Source organism: Salminus brasiliensis, chromosome 1, assembly GCF_030463535.1.
Source record: "Salminus brasiliensis chromosome 1, fSalBra1.hap2, whole genome shotgun sequence".
Lineage (NCBI taxonomy): Eukaryota > Metazoa > Chordata > Actinopteri > Characiformes > Bryconidae > Salminus > Salminus brasiliensis.
In genome coordinates this window covers 87,412,105-87,425,079 of record NC_132878.1, presented here as the reverse complement: position 1 = coordinate 87,425,079, position 12,975 = coordinate 87,412,105, and the positions used below count along the sequence as shown (strand labels likewise).

The 12,975-nt window shown below is 41.4% G+C and overlaps 1 protein-coding gene across 1 annotated transcript; it reads right to left on the bottom strand.

The window, feature by feature from the left end:
• Positions 1-1,384: 1,384 nt before the first annotated feature.
• glipr2l (GLI pathogenesis-related 2, like) lies at positions 1,385-11,775 on the bottom strand. Its single transcript, XM_072659028.1, has 5 exons — positions 11,531-11,775; positions 9,166-9,274; positions 8,517-8,620; positions 5,477-5,554; positions 1,385-3,081 (listed from the first exon to the last, which is right to left on the bottom strand). Exons 1-5 carry the CDS (start codon positions 11,541-11,543, stop codon positions 2,921-2,923), a joined length of 465 nt encoding a protein of 154 aa, XP_072515129.1. The 5' UTR covers positions 11,544-11,775; the 3' UTR covers positions 1,385-2,920.
• Positions 11,776-12,975: the final 1,200 nt, after the last annotated feature.

The window sequence follows — 12,975 nt, the reverse complement described above, 5'->3', positions numbered from 1 at the left end:
GAGAGACAGGTCAGCGTCAGCTTCCTACTAAAATGACCTGCAACTCCTCCCCAAATTAGAGCTGTTACGCAGGGGCTTGCCCTGAAAATACCATTTTGCCTGTTCAAATGTCATGACCTTGGCAGTGGGCATATTTTCACACTGCCCACACCGTTTAACATCCACACTGACCGTATGCCCTTCATCAGAGAATTGGCAAGTGTGAAATGTTTTGCAGAAGCAAATCTGCTTCAAAAGCAGAAATGAGCCAATCACAGATTTCAGCTCCAACCCAAATCCAACACACCACATTCAGCCAATCAGGGGTCAGTTCTTAATCTGCGTTCTTCTCTGTACTCTGAAACGTTGTCAGTTGCAGCCCAAGTACTGCTCCATTGCCAAATTCAGGACGTGTTCTTGTTCTGCCTGTGATGTTGAGGATGCATCAGGGCATGACTTGGCACAGCAAAATATCCCAGAATGCATCTCACTCCTGTTCCGAATGCAAAATCACTGTACAGCCTTCTCCCATCCTCCGGAGATTGTATTTGCAAGTCAGTTCTACCAAGTACACCAGTCTGGACTTGGCCTACTTTGTATTGAGAATCCCCCTGACGTTGGATCAGGTGGGGTGGATTAGGGATGGATCTAAAGTCTGCAGGTGCTGCAGGGGTGGAGACCACTGTGCTAGAGCATATTGCATCCAGCATGATAAAACTCACCTCAGAACCTCATGAGTTGAAGCGTCTTAGTTAGTGCCACCTACTGTCATAAAGTGGCACAGCTTCATAGTACCTTTAACCAAGGTTATAAAAACACAGTCAGGTTTACCTTTACTGATGGAAGACCGATAAAAAAAAAAAACATCTGTTCTGTTTTAACAACATCAGGGGAGAGTGAAAATCCAACAAGGCTGGAAAATGTGTGTCTGTATTCTGTATGTTTGTATATCTAATTAAAGCAGACCCATATGCCGGTTTCTTACAGTTATATATATATATATATATATATATATATATATATATATATATATATATATATATATATATTTATTTATTTATTTATTTTTTATGCTAGCATTATTTTATATATATTATTTCTGGGATGAATTAGGGAATTTGGTGGGGTGGTGAGCAATGCTTCAAAATCTAGTAGAAGGTCTTCCCTGGACAGTAGTGACAGTTACTCCAAAAGAACCAGGACACACTCCATTATTTCTGATTTCCGAAGAAACAACAAATGAGCAGGATACTTTTGTCCATATAGTGTGTGTGTGTGTGTGTGTGTAAATACAAATCTACCATATACAGTGATTTCAAAACAGTTGCAAGTTTAATACATAATACACAAGAAGTTGAAATAATATGATATTTCTGTGCAAGATATGACTTGCAGTCAGCCTATGAAGAGCATTTACTGAACATTTAGAACATATGATGGATTATTAATGAATAAGGAAGCTAATGGAAACTTCCAAACCTTTAGTGTTGAAAGTCACCCCAACCAAAGACATCCACAGTAAAGCACAGTTCAGCATTTTCCACCTGACCCAGATTTAGTCAATCAGCCAAGATGTTTTTTGGGTTGAAATGTAGCATTGCTAGCAAACAAAAAAAAAGCTTAAAAAAAGGAAAAAAGGAGCTACAGATAGTCTGCAACCTTACAGAAACCTTGGATGTAGTTTGAGCAGGTAGAAATAAGTTTTTTTACAGGAAATATTTGGCTAACTACTGACTTGTAGCTTCAGTGTAAAATAAAAGCAGCAACATTCAGACACCAAACATGCCCTGGCTGTTCGGCTACATTTGGAGGAAGTGGAAAACTGTATATGCTGACATTCCATTCTATAAGGTTTGCTCGCAAAAATAAAAGGTGCTTCTAGTGGTTCTTTAAATGATGCCACAGAACTCAGGTCTCAGGTCTTCAAATCTGGATCTTCCAGAATTTAGTTTCCAGTCCTGGATTCTGTGCATACTGGAAGTTAAGGGAACGGTAAATGTAAAATATTGGCCACGTAATGTCACACCTCCCGAGGATGACAAAGTCCAGGACTGGAAACTGGATTCAAGGTCCAGATTTGAAGAACTCTGCTATAGAAGAACCACTATTGGTTCCAAGGTCTAAAAACACTTGATATAAAGGTTCTTTAAAAAGTACCAATTTCAAGGTTTTTCTCTATTACAAGTATTGTTCTTTATGGAACATAAAGTGGTTCTTCTAAGGCAGTGATGTCCAATCGTATACGCAAATGGTTGGTGTGGCTGCGAGTTCCAGCAGCACACCAGGTCCCACTTGTTTGATGAATTAGCCAGCCACATTTGCTTCTGCTTGGCTGGAATGAAACCTTCACCACTCTGGCCCTTTGTGGAGAAGATTGAGCAGCCCTGTTTTATGGCACCGCTCAAAGGACCACTCTAATGAAGCACCTTTATTTTGTTTAGTATTTTGTAATTAATGACCCAAATAAAGATTCCTGGGCTTCCTATTGGCTTGCATCACACCTTAGCGGTGATTCTAGATGGGCGTTTTCTTACCATATGAATATAAAAATATAAAGGCACATCTCCATTAGGAATATCATGAACTCAATCAGTCAAAGTTCAAGTTCTTAAAATGTTCCAATAACATACATAACGCCCATGTTCACAAAGATCAGGAACACTGAGCGGTTGATTAAAGTACTACAGATATTTCACTTGCAGACCAATTTGTCACATCAAATGCTGGTCAGCAGATCTGCATGACAGCATACTGCCGATCTTTGTGAACATGAGCTAAGCTTTTAGTATTCAAGTAAGTTTAACACGTTAAGGTCATTCAAATACTGCATAGCACGGTCAGTGTGATATTGTTTGGCCCTCTAGGGCTCCCATTAGCCGTTCTCGGACGTGTGTCCAACTCCCCATGTCATCTAGCCTCTGGTTCATGTTGCCTTCTGGGGTCAGCTTTTAGGGGGCAGGACATTAGCTTGGAAGTGGCCCTGATTGGTGATGTTTCCAGCAGGAAAGTAGCGAGCCACCACAAAGGTAGAACCATCCGATGCCACGGCTTTACCGACACCCAGCTTCTTCGAGCTCTTCCACACCATCGCAGTGAAGTGACCTGGATCAGAGAAGACTCCTACTTAGTCTTTTTTAACCGCACACATTTAGCAAGCTAGTTAGCTAGCAACTAGTGCGCACAAAATAAATAAGAGCAGGGTTCATAGGGCAGCATGGCGACTACACGATTAATGATGTAAACCTACATTTATAAAGGCTTATTCCAACAAGGGTCAGTTCAGGGTCATCAATGAAATGACATAAGAATTGATAAAAGCAGCCTTTATGACAAGTGAGACTCTGCAAATAAAGGTTTTGCCAAAATGGACCATGTCTGTGGAGCTGGAATGGGGAGGTGAACTCTAGGCTGAAGTTGTGGGTTGGTGGCGGGTGCATGAGGCCGAGCCCCCTGTGCCTGAGGTAAGTTGTGTAAAATTAGGGAGGAGATGGGGTGGATGTGAGTGCAATGTTGTTCCCCACCAAGGTGAAATGAGAATGAAGGGCATATATAGGGCTGAGGAGGAGGAGTTAGGGAATGGTTTACCTCCAAAATCTAAGTTACTTTGTAAGTTGCCATACAGCCTCATGAATGCTGCCCTTCGGTAAAGTGTTGCCAAAGAACCCCTTTGGGTTCCCAAAGGAACCTTTTAATGAGAACATGTGGACATGGACATGTGCTGACCCTAAGTAACATTCAACTTTGGAAGGCCTTAGAAACAGTCCTGGGGCAAGACTCCTAACGCATACAGTCATCCACCCTTGCTAAGGCTATTTATAGATACATCACATGGACAAAAGTATTGGGACAACTGCCTGTACATTGTTTCTCCCAAAATCAAGGGGAAAAGGGTTTATCTTGTGAAGGAGTAACTGTCTCTACTATCCAGGGAAGGCTTTCTACAACTAGATTTTGGAGCATTGCTGTGAGGATTTGATTGCATTCAGTGTTAATGAGGACAGATGATCACCACCCCACCCCAAATTCCCAAATCATCCCAAAAAAATTGGATGGAGCACCATCATTCCAGAGAACGCAGTTCTTCCACTGCTCCACGGCTCAATTGTGGGGGGCTTTATACCCCTCTAGCCCACACCTGGCATTAGGCATGGTGCCAATAGGTTCATGTTTCTCTGCTACAGAGAGCCCTGTTCTATTGGTAGTACTTCGCTTCAAGGACTAGACAAGCTGTGTGCGTGTGCACGCATTTGCACATCTGTGTCAGTAATGGGTGCAACTTAGTAGCGGAGTGCATTAATTTTAAGGGGTGTCCACAAACATTTGAATATATAGTGTAGATAGGTACAGTGACCTGGGCTATGTTGTTCTAGCTATGGAAATGACCACACATTTTCTGAGCTGATCTGTCCCAGTCGGAAGACAAGCTGAGGGTAAGCATGCACATCTGTCGAAAATGCTGCATCATTGGAGGAGAAGGCTAACCGACACTTCTGTTATCTCGGCTAACAGACACAAGAATTTGCTAGCATTGTGCTGCAGGATGGATGGGCGGGAGGGAGAGTAATCCTACCCACCCAAACACAACAAGGCCAGTTTCACACTCTCTGACCTTCAAAGGCATTGTGGGGGGGCTATGTACTAACAGCATCTCCTACACTTTTAAAACGCCTGCTACACCCCTGCTAATTTCCAGCTATGGTGGCACCAAACTCCCAATCTCCAACTCTTAGACAGCTGCACCACTGAGGAGTCCCTTGGGATTATCGTGTGTGTGCTTAAGAGAACATTAGGATGTCTTGACCGTCTCAAAGAGTGTGTGTGTGTGTGTGTGTGTGTGTGTGTGTGTGGTGTGTGTGTGTGTGTCTCACTAATATAAACCTCATGATAGCTGTGTGACTACAAAGCTAAATATTTATGTGTGGAGAGAGGAGGTGGAAAGGAATGGACAAAATTCCTCACATGGTCTTCTTCCAGTCCTATTTTTCTGACCCTGTGACATCAAAGTAAGCAAGGGATGAGCGAAAGGAAAATGGTCAGGGGGATATTACCCCACTTTGGGGTTGGGGGGGGGGGGGGGTGTGGTATGCTGGGAGAGCTTGCTCATTGCTCATCCTTCAACTTTTGAGGGAACATCCAGGGTGAGGTTGAACTTCAGGGAATTCTGATCTTATGCTGATGTGATTAATCATCAAGTTCTCTCACACAGCATCCTGTGACTAAATCCATGCTTTTTACACTAGTAGGGTTCATACATTAAAGAAGCACTCCAGCATTTGTGTCTAGCAGCTGCCCAATGGCTTCGATTATGATGTTTATTATACTACATATTTTAAGTCAATGCCTCTGGGTTTCGAGGTACAGGGAAACATATCTGTTAGAGTTACTGTCCAGCATGTATGATACAGATGAGCCAGATAGAGATTAGGTTAAGAAATTCAACAGTGTTCCTTAAATTTCCATCTTCTGGATTTGTGGTTGAGGGCCAGAACATGCTTACCAGTGCCAGAGGAGAAGCCAGGCTGGTTAAAGTTGTACTGATTCACCTCATTATACCAGCGGTCGGACACGTCTTTACCTGTGAGCGCACACAGACACACAATGACAACAAGAACAGACAGTGAATAACAGAAGTGATATGGCCTGATGGCCTTGTGTCTGAAAAAGCAATGAAGTGTGAGGTTGTAAGTCTGTTAGGGCGTCAGAGCAGCTTCACTGGTGTGACTGCTTCAGGACAAATGGGATTCATTAATCGATATCTTATAGAATTATTTTTTAAGAAAAAAGCCTGAAAAAGTCAGATTCATAATGCGTTTCCAAAGCGCAGAACTGCTTGAAGCTCTGCTCTTACAATGATGGATCCCACGGCCCTCGTAACCTGAACAAATTCAATGAAAATGGCTTGTTGCCAAGTCTGTAAAATATAAACCTGAACACACTCTGTGGAAGTAATAGCAGTTATAGAGTCAATGATCCGAAGATATAACAAATGACTCATTCTCAGGAACAGGTGCCCTTTGTGAAGACGGAAAAGTGACAAGCATTCACAAAAATGTTACAGGGTCCACGGTGACTGGGTTGAGATCACTTCCCCAAAATGATGTCAGAAAGAGAAAAAAAAGACAAGACACTGCAGGAGAAAAGACACTGTTACAGTATTGATTGAGGGACTAGGGGACAATAGACACACATACTTTTACTAAAATAACAGTCAAATCAACAAATGGAAACACATTGGGATTAATAACAAGAGTAAGCCGACAGACAAGACAGATTTAACACCTTATACACAGTTCGGTAGGGGGTGGGCGTCAGTGGGGAGTGTCAGCGGGGAGTGGAATGCATTACTCAATGCCTCACAAGCGGTGGCATGCTATATTATAATTAATACCACCAGCAAAATAAAAAGGCTGTTATTATTTTCAAAACGTTTTGTATTAAATGGAATTAGCGTTTCTTCATTTTTCATATCGTACCAGAATTTCAGAAAATTAAGGATGATGTTTTCCTGTTTGCTTGTGCAAATTTGCCAGTTCTCTTTGTCTTACTGACCAAAACACAAGTGCAATCCCACAGACATGGAATCTCCACAGCAAACACTAAAGGCATTAAAGGAATACTTTAACCCAAACTCTAGGCCGCTGCATCTGCAGCATACCATGAATTATAATGGTCAATAATTACAGTGCAGCTCCCTGCACTAAAAAAAGAAACACTCTCAAAACACCCTTACAGTAGAAACAACTGGGCAGTTGCTGGATTCTGCCAGTAAATCTTTGTGCAAAACTCACATTTCTGTAGAGTTTTCCAGTTAAAAGTATTTGCAAATAAAGCTGTGAATTTCTATAGCCTAATTCAAAAAATTCCAGATGAAAGAATTTGCAACATAGTGGTGTAGGTATAATTTGCATAGGCTCTTGGCTGATCATACATGGATTCAAGAAATCTGGACAGAGTGTGAAAATAAAGACGCTTATGTGTTTAAAGAATTTAAATGGGGAAAGGAAAGAGTCCAGTATGAACACAAGCTAGACTACATACTGGTAAGGTTGACTTGCTGGATAATTAGTACAGTTCCCCAAAAATCTTCAGGAAGACCAATCCGTGAACAGAAGCCGACACATTAACAGGAAAGAGAATGACATGACCGACCAAGTTTCTGTGACTTGTAATATTTGATTACTCTGTAGTAACCCCTGTCTGACAACCTCCTGTCAGTCTCATTCCTGACAGCTGACTGTTTTAGGAACAAACGCACCGAATTATGCTTGCAATAATGATACTGTAGCTATTAGTATTGTATTATTTTGCATAGTAGTGAACAGTGATCATGATGTCCATTTATTGCTTCTCATATCAGCATGATTCCCAACAGCTTTATTGAACATCGCATTTATGTCTACATTGTGAAACCTATTTTACACCCATTATGAGTTCCATCATTGCTGGTGAAAGGTATACTATACTATAAAAGGTGGGCATTATGACAATATTTTAGCATATTATGATATGTTCTTATTGTGATACACTGTATACTTTGTGGATGCAGTCTGTGCCTAAAGGACACTGACCAACTGCATATTTTATTACAAGTAGCATAATTAGTCCCGTTTAATTGGATGCAGTGTGTAGTGCAGCAAATCTGACAAAAAATATCATGGTACTTAGTATGGGCCTGTATTTGAATAGCAGTTTGTCTTTAAGTACTGTGATATAATATTTAGTCCATCCAAATACAAGTAATGTTCTGGGTTGTAGAGGGAAAAAATATTACTGACACTTGCTAACATCCTTTGTATAGAGTGTAGGTTTGAGTTTCACATTGTACATATTTATATTCTCATATTTCAAATGCTTATTCAAGAAATTCAAGAACGACCTCTCTTAAGTGAGTTCTGGATCTGTCAGTTCTTTTCTAAATGTGGGGAAAATAGCCCTAATCATTGCCCGTGGTAATCAACAATATGTGTCAGACGATTATCCCAGTTGTTTTTCTTGGCATTGGAAAACGCTGGAATTTTCCTTTAAAATTAAGTTGCAGGACTTGCAGGGAGGCCATCTCCATCCAGTCTTTCAACATTTGGTCATTTTTAGCAGAATAAGACCTCAAGATAATTGGATTTCAAGAGTATGAAGAATTTGAAACGAAAAAAAACAACCTTTAATGACATTTTACCCATCAAGGTTCAGAAAGTGTCTCTAAAGCATCATCCTAAACTAGGCAGCCAGCTGTTCTTTTGGTGGGACAATTGGCCAGACAGTTGAGCAGCAACACCCTTCAGCAAATCCAGTGAGGAATCACAGATTCTTAGGCATGAAATGGGCTTTTCTGTCAAGGTAAACTCTATATGACCCATAATGCATAAGTATGTGACACTTTATAAATCTCCTTGGACCGGCCAGACATTCCATTCCATTTAGTCACCGGCTTACAAAGCTATCATGGAGACGGTCACTACAAAATCAGTCCCAGCTGTTGAGAGCAGGGAGGGGAGTTTTTACCATGTTCTCAGAATGTTCTCAACAGAGCAAGATCCTACCGGGTTGGTCGTAAGATGCCCAGGCTAGATTTTCTCCACAGCTTCCTCTGCTCGACTCAACACTGTGCTTTAGGATCCTGGTGCTGGCCAGACTTTCTGCATATCTACAATACACACAACACACACAGCAGGAGCAAAGATTACAAGATATTAAGCACTTGCATTTGATTCTAGTGTTTTTACAGGAACTTTGTGGCCAAGAATATTATTGTTTATTAATGGACTTAGGAGTCAAACTTTTTGCACAGTATTTTATATGTATATATCTATACGTTTTTGTGTTTATTTCTGTTGGGGGCGAGCGTGTGGTGCGAGGACGGCCCAATATGTTTAATTCTATACATGTCAATAGAAATGTTGCATTGAAAAGAAGCTCAGAACCACCCAAAGCATTGCAATCCTAAACATTAAAGGTGCCAAAAAAGGTTGTTAAAAGAAGAACCACTTGTAGTCTTCCTAGAACCCTTCAATAGATAGTTCTTTAATGTCTCGTAGTAAACAACACACAAACCTTTTTACATTTAAAAAAAAACATGGTTCATCCATTCATGGTTCTTCCCAGCCAAGAATTTTCACTTTTATGAGTGTAGAATGACAGGCATGCAGAAGATGGCTGGGGAGAGGGACAGTGCAGAGGAACCAGCCTCACCTTGCTGCCTCTGTGCACAGCTTCTTGCTGAGCTTCAGTGGGGGAGCCTGGTGCTTTTTTCTGTAGTCATTGTGACTCTTCAGCACCTCCTCACAAAACAGCCTGGAGGCTGGAAAGGGAGACAGTGAGAAAGAAAGAAAGAAATTCAAAACCACTGACAGTAAGCTGTGGGGTTTGGATATATAGTTTTTCATTATATAAAGCCAATTTGGTTGCAGATAAATGTGTTAAAAATATTAGTTATTTTAGTTCTTTACCAGGTTTGAAATAACCAGTAGGACACTATATAGTAGGAATCGCAAATGAAGACATATGTTATATATGTTAAGAATGAGGAACAGAGCTGTAGAAGATCAGAAACTAACACGCCAAACATCCACAATTCATGTCTTAAACATGGAAGTCCTGCACAATCCTGCACAGTCCTATAAAAACTGTGGTGTACATGTCATTTCAACCGGACACCACTGTTGGTGATGGTTAAATGATGGCTAACAAACCCTATAAAGATAGCAAATAAAAGGTGGTATTTTCTGCATGTTTTAGAGCACGGTTTGTATATATGAATTTCACATATTGGAAAAAAAAAGTCATTTATTAAATGTGCCATACGTTTATACTGCATTATTATACTGCATAATTATGCAAAAAAAAAAAAGCAATGATGTATATATTGCGATGTGTGTCTTCTGTAGAAGAAAATTAAGAAAATAAAGAAATGTCATTTGGCTGGCGTGGTGAAACGGCATGTTATGGTCATTTCATATATATATATATATATATATATATATATATATATATATATATATATATATATATATATATATATATATATATATATATATATATGGTCATATCAGAATATGAGCACCCCCGGTTTGGAATGATCTCGGCCTGGGACCTCACAGATGCCACGTGACAGGGTTTGCTAAATGTATAAATAAGCAAGCACACCAGTCAGTTGTGGCAGAGTGCAAAATGTAATGCAAAGTGTAATAGGCAAAGGACATGATTTGGCTGATGTCCAAAAGGACATGATAATAGGGTACTGAGTGGCCAGTGGTAGCACCTCGGAAACCATTAACTTTGTGGGATGTTCTAGAGCTGCCGTAGTGAAGGCATAGCAAGGAAGGACTTCTTCCACATGGGGTGCCACCCAACGAGATAACAGTGGTGCCCCACGGGTCATTGATGCCAGAAGAGTGGTACAGAGCAACCAATGTGCCACAGCTGACCAGTTAACCTCTATTTCATCACTTCATACAGTCAGTCCATATCACAATGTCTCAGTCTGGTGTCATCTGAGCCAAGGGCGGTTATTCCCACCATTAGGTAGCTGGTCATAATATAAAACGATAATATAATATATAAGTAGCCATAAAGTTTTGCTTTTGGTCAGACAGTGAGGTTTTTTAAATGCTGACCAAACCTTCTGTACTACAGTATATAAGCTCAGATGTGAGCAGTGCTTTTCAAACCATAGTATCACAGATCAGCACAGAAGGAAACCTCCAGCACACGCAAAAAAAGACTTTATCAACAGACGAAGACGAATCACTTGTGAATTTCTAAGTGACTAAGTTCCAGCTTACACAACACAACTGGGAGCAGCATTATTCACCATGAGGCAATACTACAGTCCAATGTCTGGTGAGCTTCTACTTGAAGCTTTAGGTAGACTAGATGCATTGTAGCATTGTAGCATTAAGAGTCTTGCCCAAGAACTCTAAACATGGCAGGTAACGAAGGTTTAATTCCCTGGCTAGGAAAGCACACCACACCACACCACACCACAGTACATCAATATGACCTTCGTTCACAGTGTGATGCATGACTTGGGTGTGGGGACTTTTTAAATGAAGCTCTTTTATACACTCATAGACACAAATTCTACAGTTGTACACAACTTGGCTACTAACACATCCAACTAAACACATGGAAAGGCTAATGCTATGCATATCCTCGCAGGCTTTTATAATCTCATTGCAAGTTCTCTCAATTTCTCAAGCGTTTCAAACAATGGAGTTCACATCTGAAGTCCATCTGAAGCCCTCAAAAATGAACAATGCATCACTGGTACCACACTTGTGAGTATTGCAGAGGCCTACTGATAAATCCAACTACATCATACTAGACTCTGAAACAATGCAAGGATTGAAAGCCTCACTCTCATTCTCTCTCACACACACACACACATGCATGCATACACACACACAACCAGAACAGAGCAAGGCAAGCAGGCAGCTGGCTTATAAAATAAGACAGCAGCTGCAAGAGAGGTGGTCGGACATGTCCATCTAACATTAGGCTACATGAACCACCACCACCACCACCACCTCCAGCCACACTGAAGCAGATCTCTTACCTGATTTGCCCATGATGAGGAGAAAGTCTCTACTCTGGCCTGTAGAAAGTGCCTTCTCACAGTTCCTGGCAGCTGTTATAATGGATCAGCCTCCCTCCCTCTCTCACTCACTCTGTCTCTCTCTCTCTCTCTGTTTCTCCTGTAATATATACCAGGATCTCTCCAAGCCTTGCTCTCCTACCCCCAGCTGAAATGTTTCTGTCCCCTTGGCAACTCAGTACAGGCAGTACTAGGCCTTCAAAACCTCAACAGTGTCCTCTCCTCTTTCTCCCTCTACACTTCCACCTCTCTCTTTCTCCCTCTCTCTCTGTGTGCATGTGTAAAGGAGAGGGAACTCTGCTGTGATTACATCATCGCTATGAGCCATGTGACCTTATATGGGGGTGGCACCACCGCTTTCAGATGGAAACACTGAGCTGGAGAAGGGACACACACACGTACACACACACTAAGGAAAAGTATGCTGGCGTGTGAGGGGGATGCCAGCCAGTGATCAGGTTAGGGTTATATTTACAGCCGCGGCTTCGCTTTCGCTTTATGGTTTGTTGTGCAGTTGGAAAGAGAAAGTCTGGATTGGGGATTTCCCCCTCTTTAAATTGTAATACCCTTCAATTTTAACCTGACACTGTTGCTTTGCTGAAGCATTGAGTCATCTACAGGCATTAACCATCATCTGAGCTCACGAGTGTTTGGCGTAACGTTGTGGAGTTCCCCACCAATGCCAGCCATCACAGTATAACGTAAAGGAAATCAGCTGATCTGAGTTAAGGATTTGTGTAATGAGGGGCTATCTGCAGTGGGGAACACTCATGGCCCTTTAGGCCTTGAGAGAAGGCCTTGTGGCTGGCAACAGCAGAAACAGAAAACTGTTCAGTCAGGGTTTTTTTTCTCAGTCATATCTGAGGAGATACAGCTAAACAAACTCTCCTATCGATTAGGGCTTCACTGGTAGAACTGCAGGTCAAAAGCACCACATTGAAGCAAAATTATGCAAGAATTGGGTATTTTTGCTCCTGGGCTCCCCCTACAGTGGGGAAGTGTAACTCACTTTTACTGAATTGAACTGAACTAATGCAGGAAATCATGCTTTTAGCTTAACCCTGCGTGCATTTCTGGACAAGCTAGAGTGAAGGAAGCCTGTGGACTGAGGTGGTAGAGAAATATTGCAGGATTTTACACAAATATGACAATTATGAACATGGTAGCATTATGCAGTTCTCATGAAAGGATCTTGTGCTACCATTCCATACAGGCCCGAACCAGGACAAAGATGAAGGTGCTATTCTCCCTATTACAGTCAGTGGAGCATTCACATGATTTTGAAGCTACTATTTTAAGGTATGTTTGCTACATATTGTTGCTTTGACCACAGTCACTATTCCAAACGGACTGAGGATCTGATTTCCAGTGGGTGGGACCAGTTTGATTAGAATAAATGACACTCT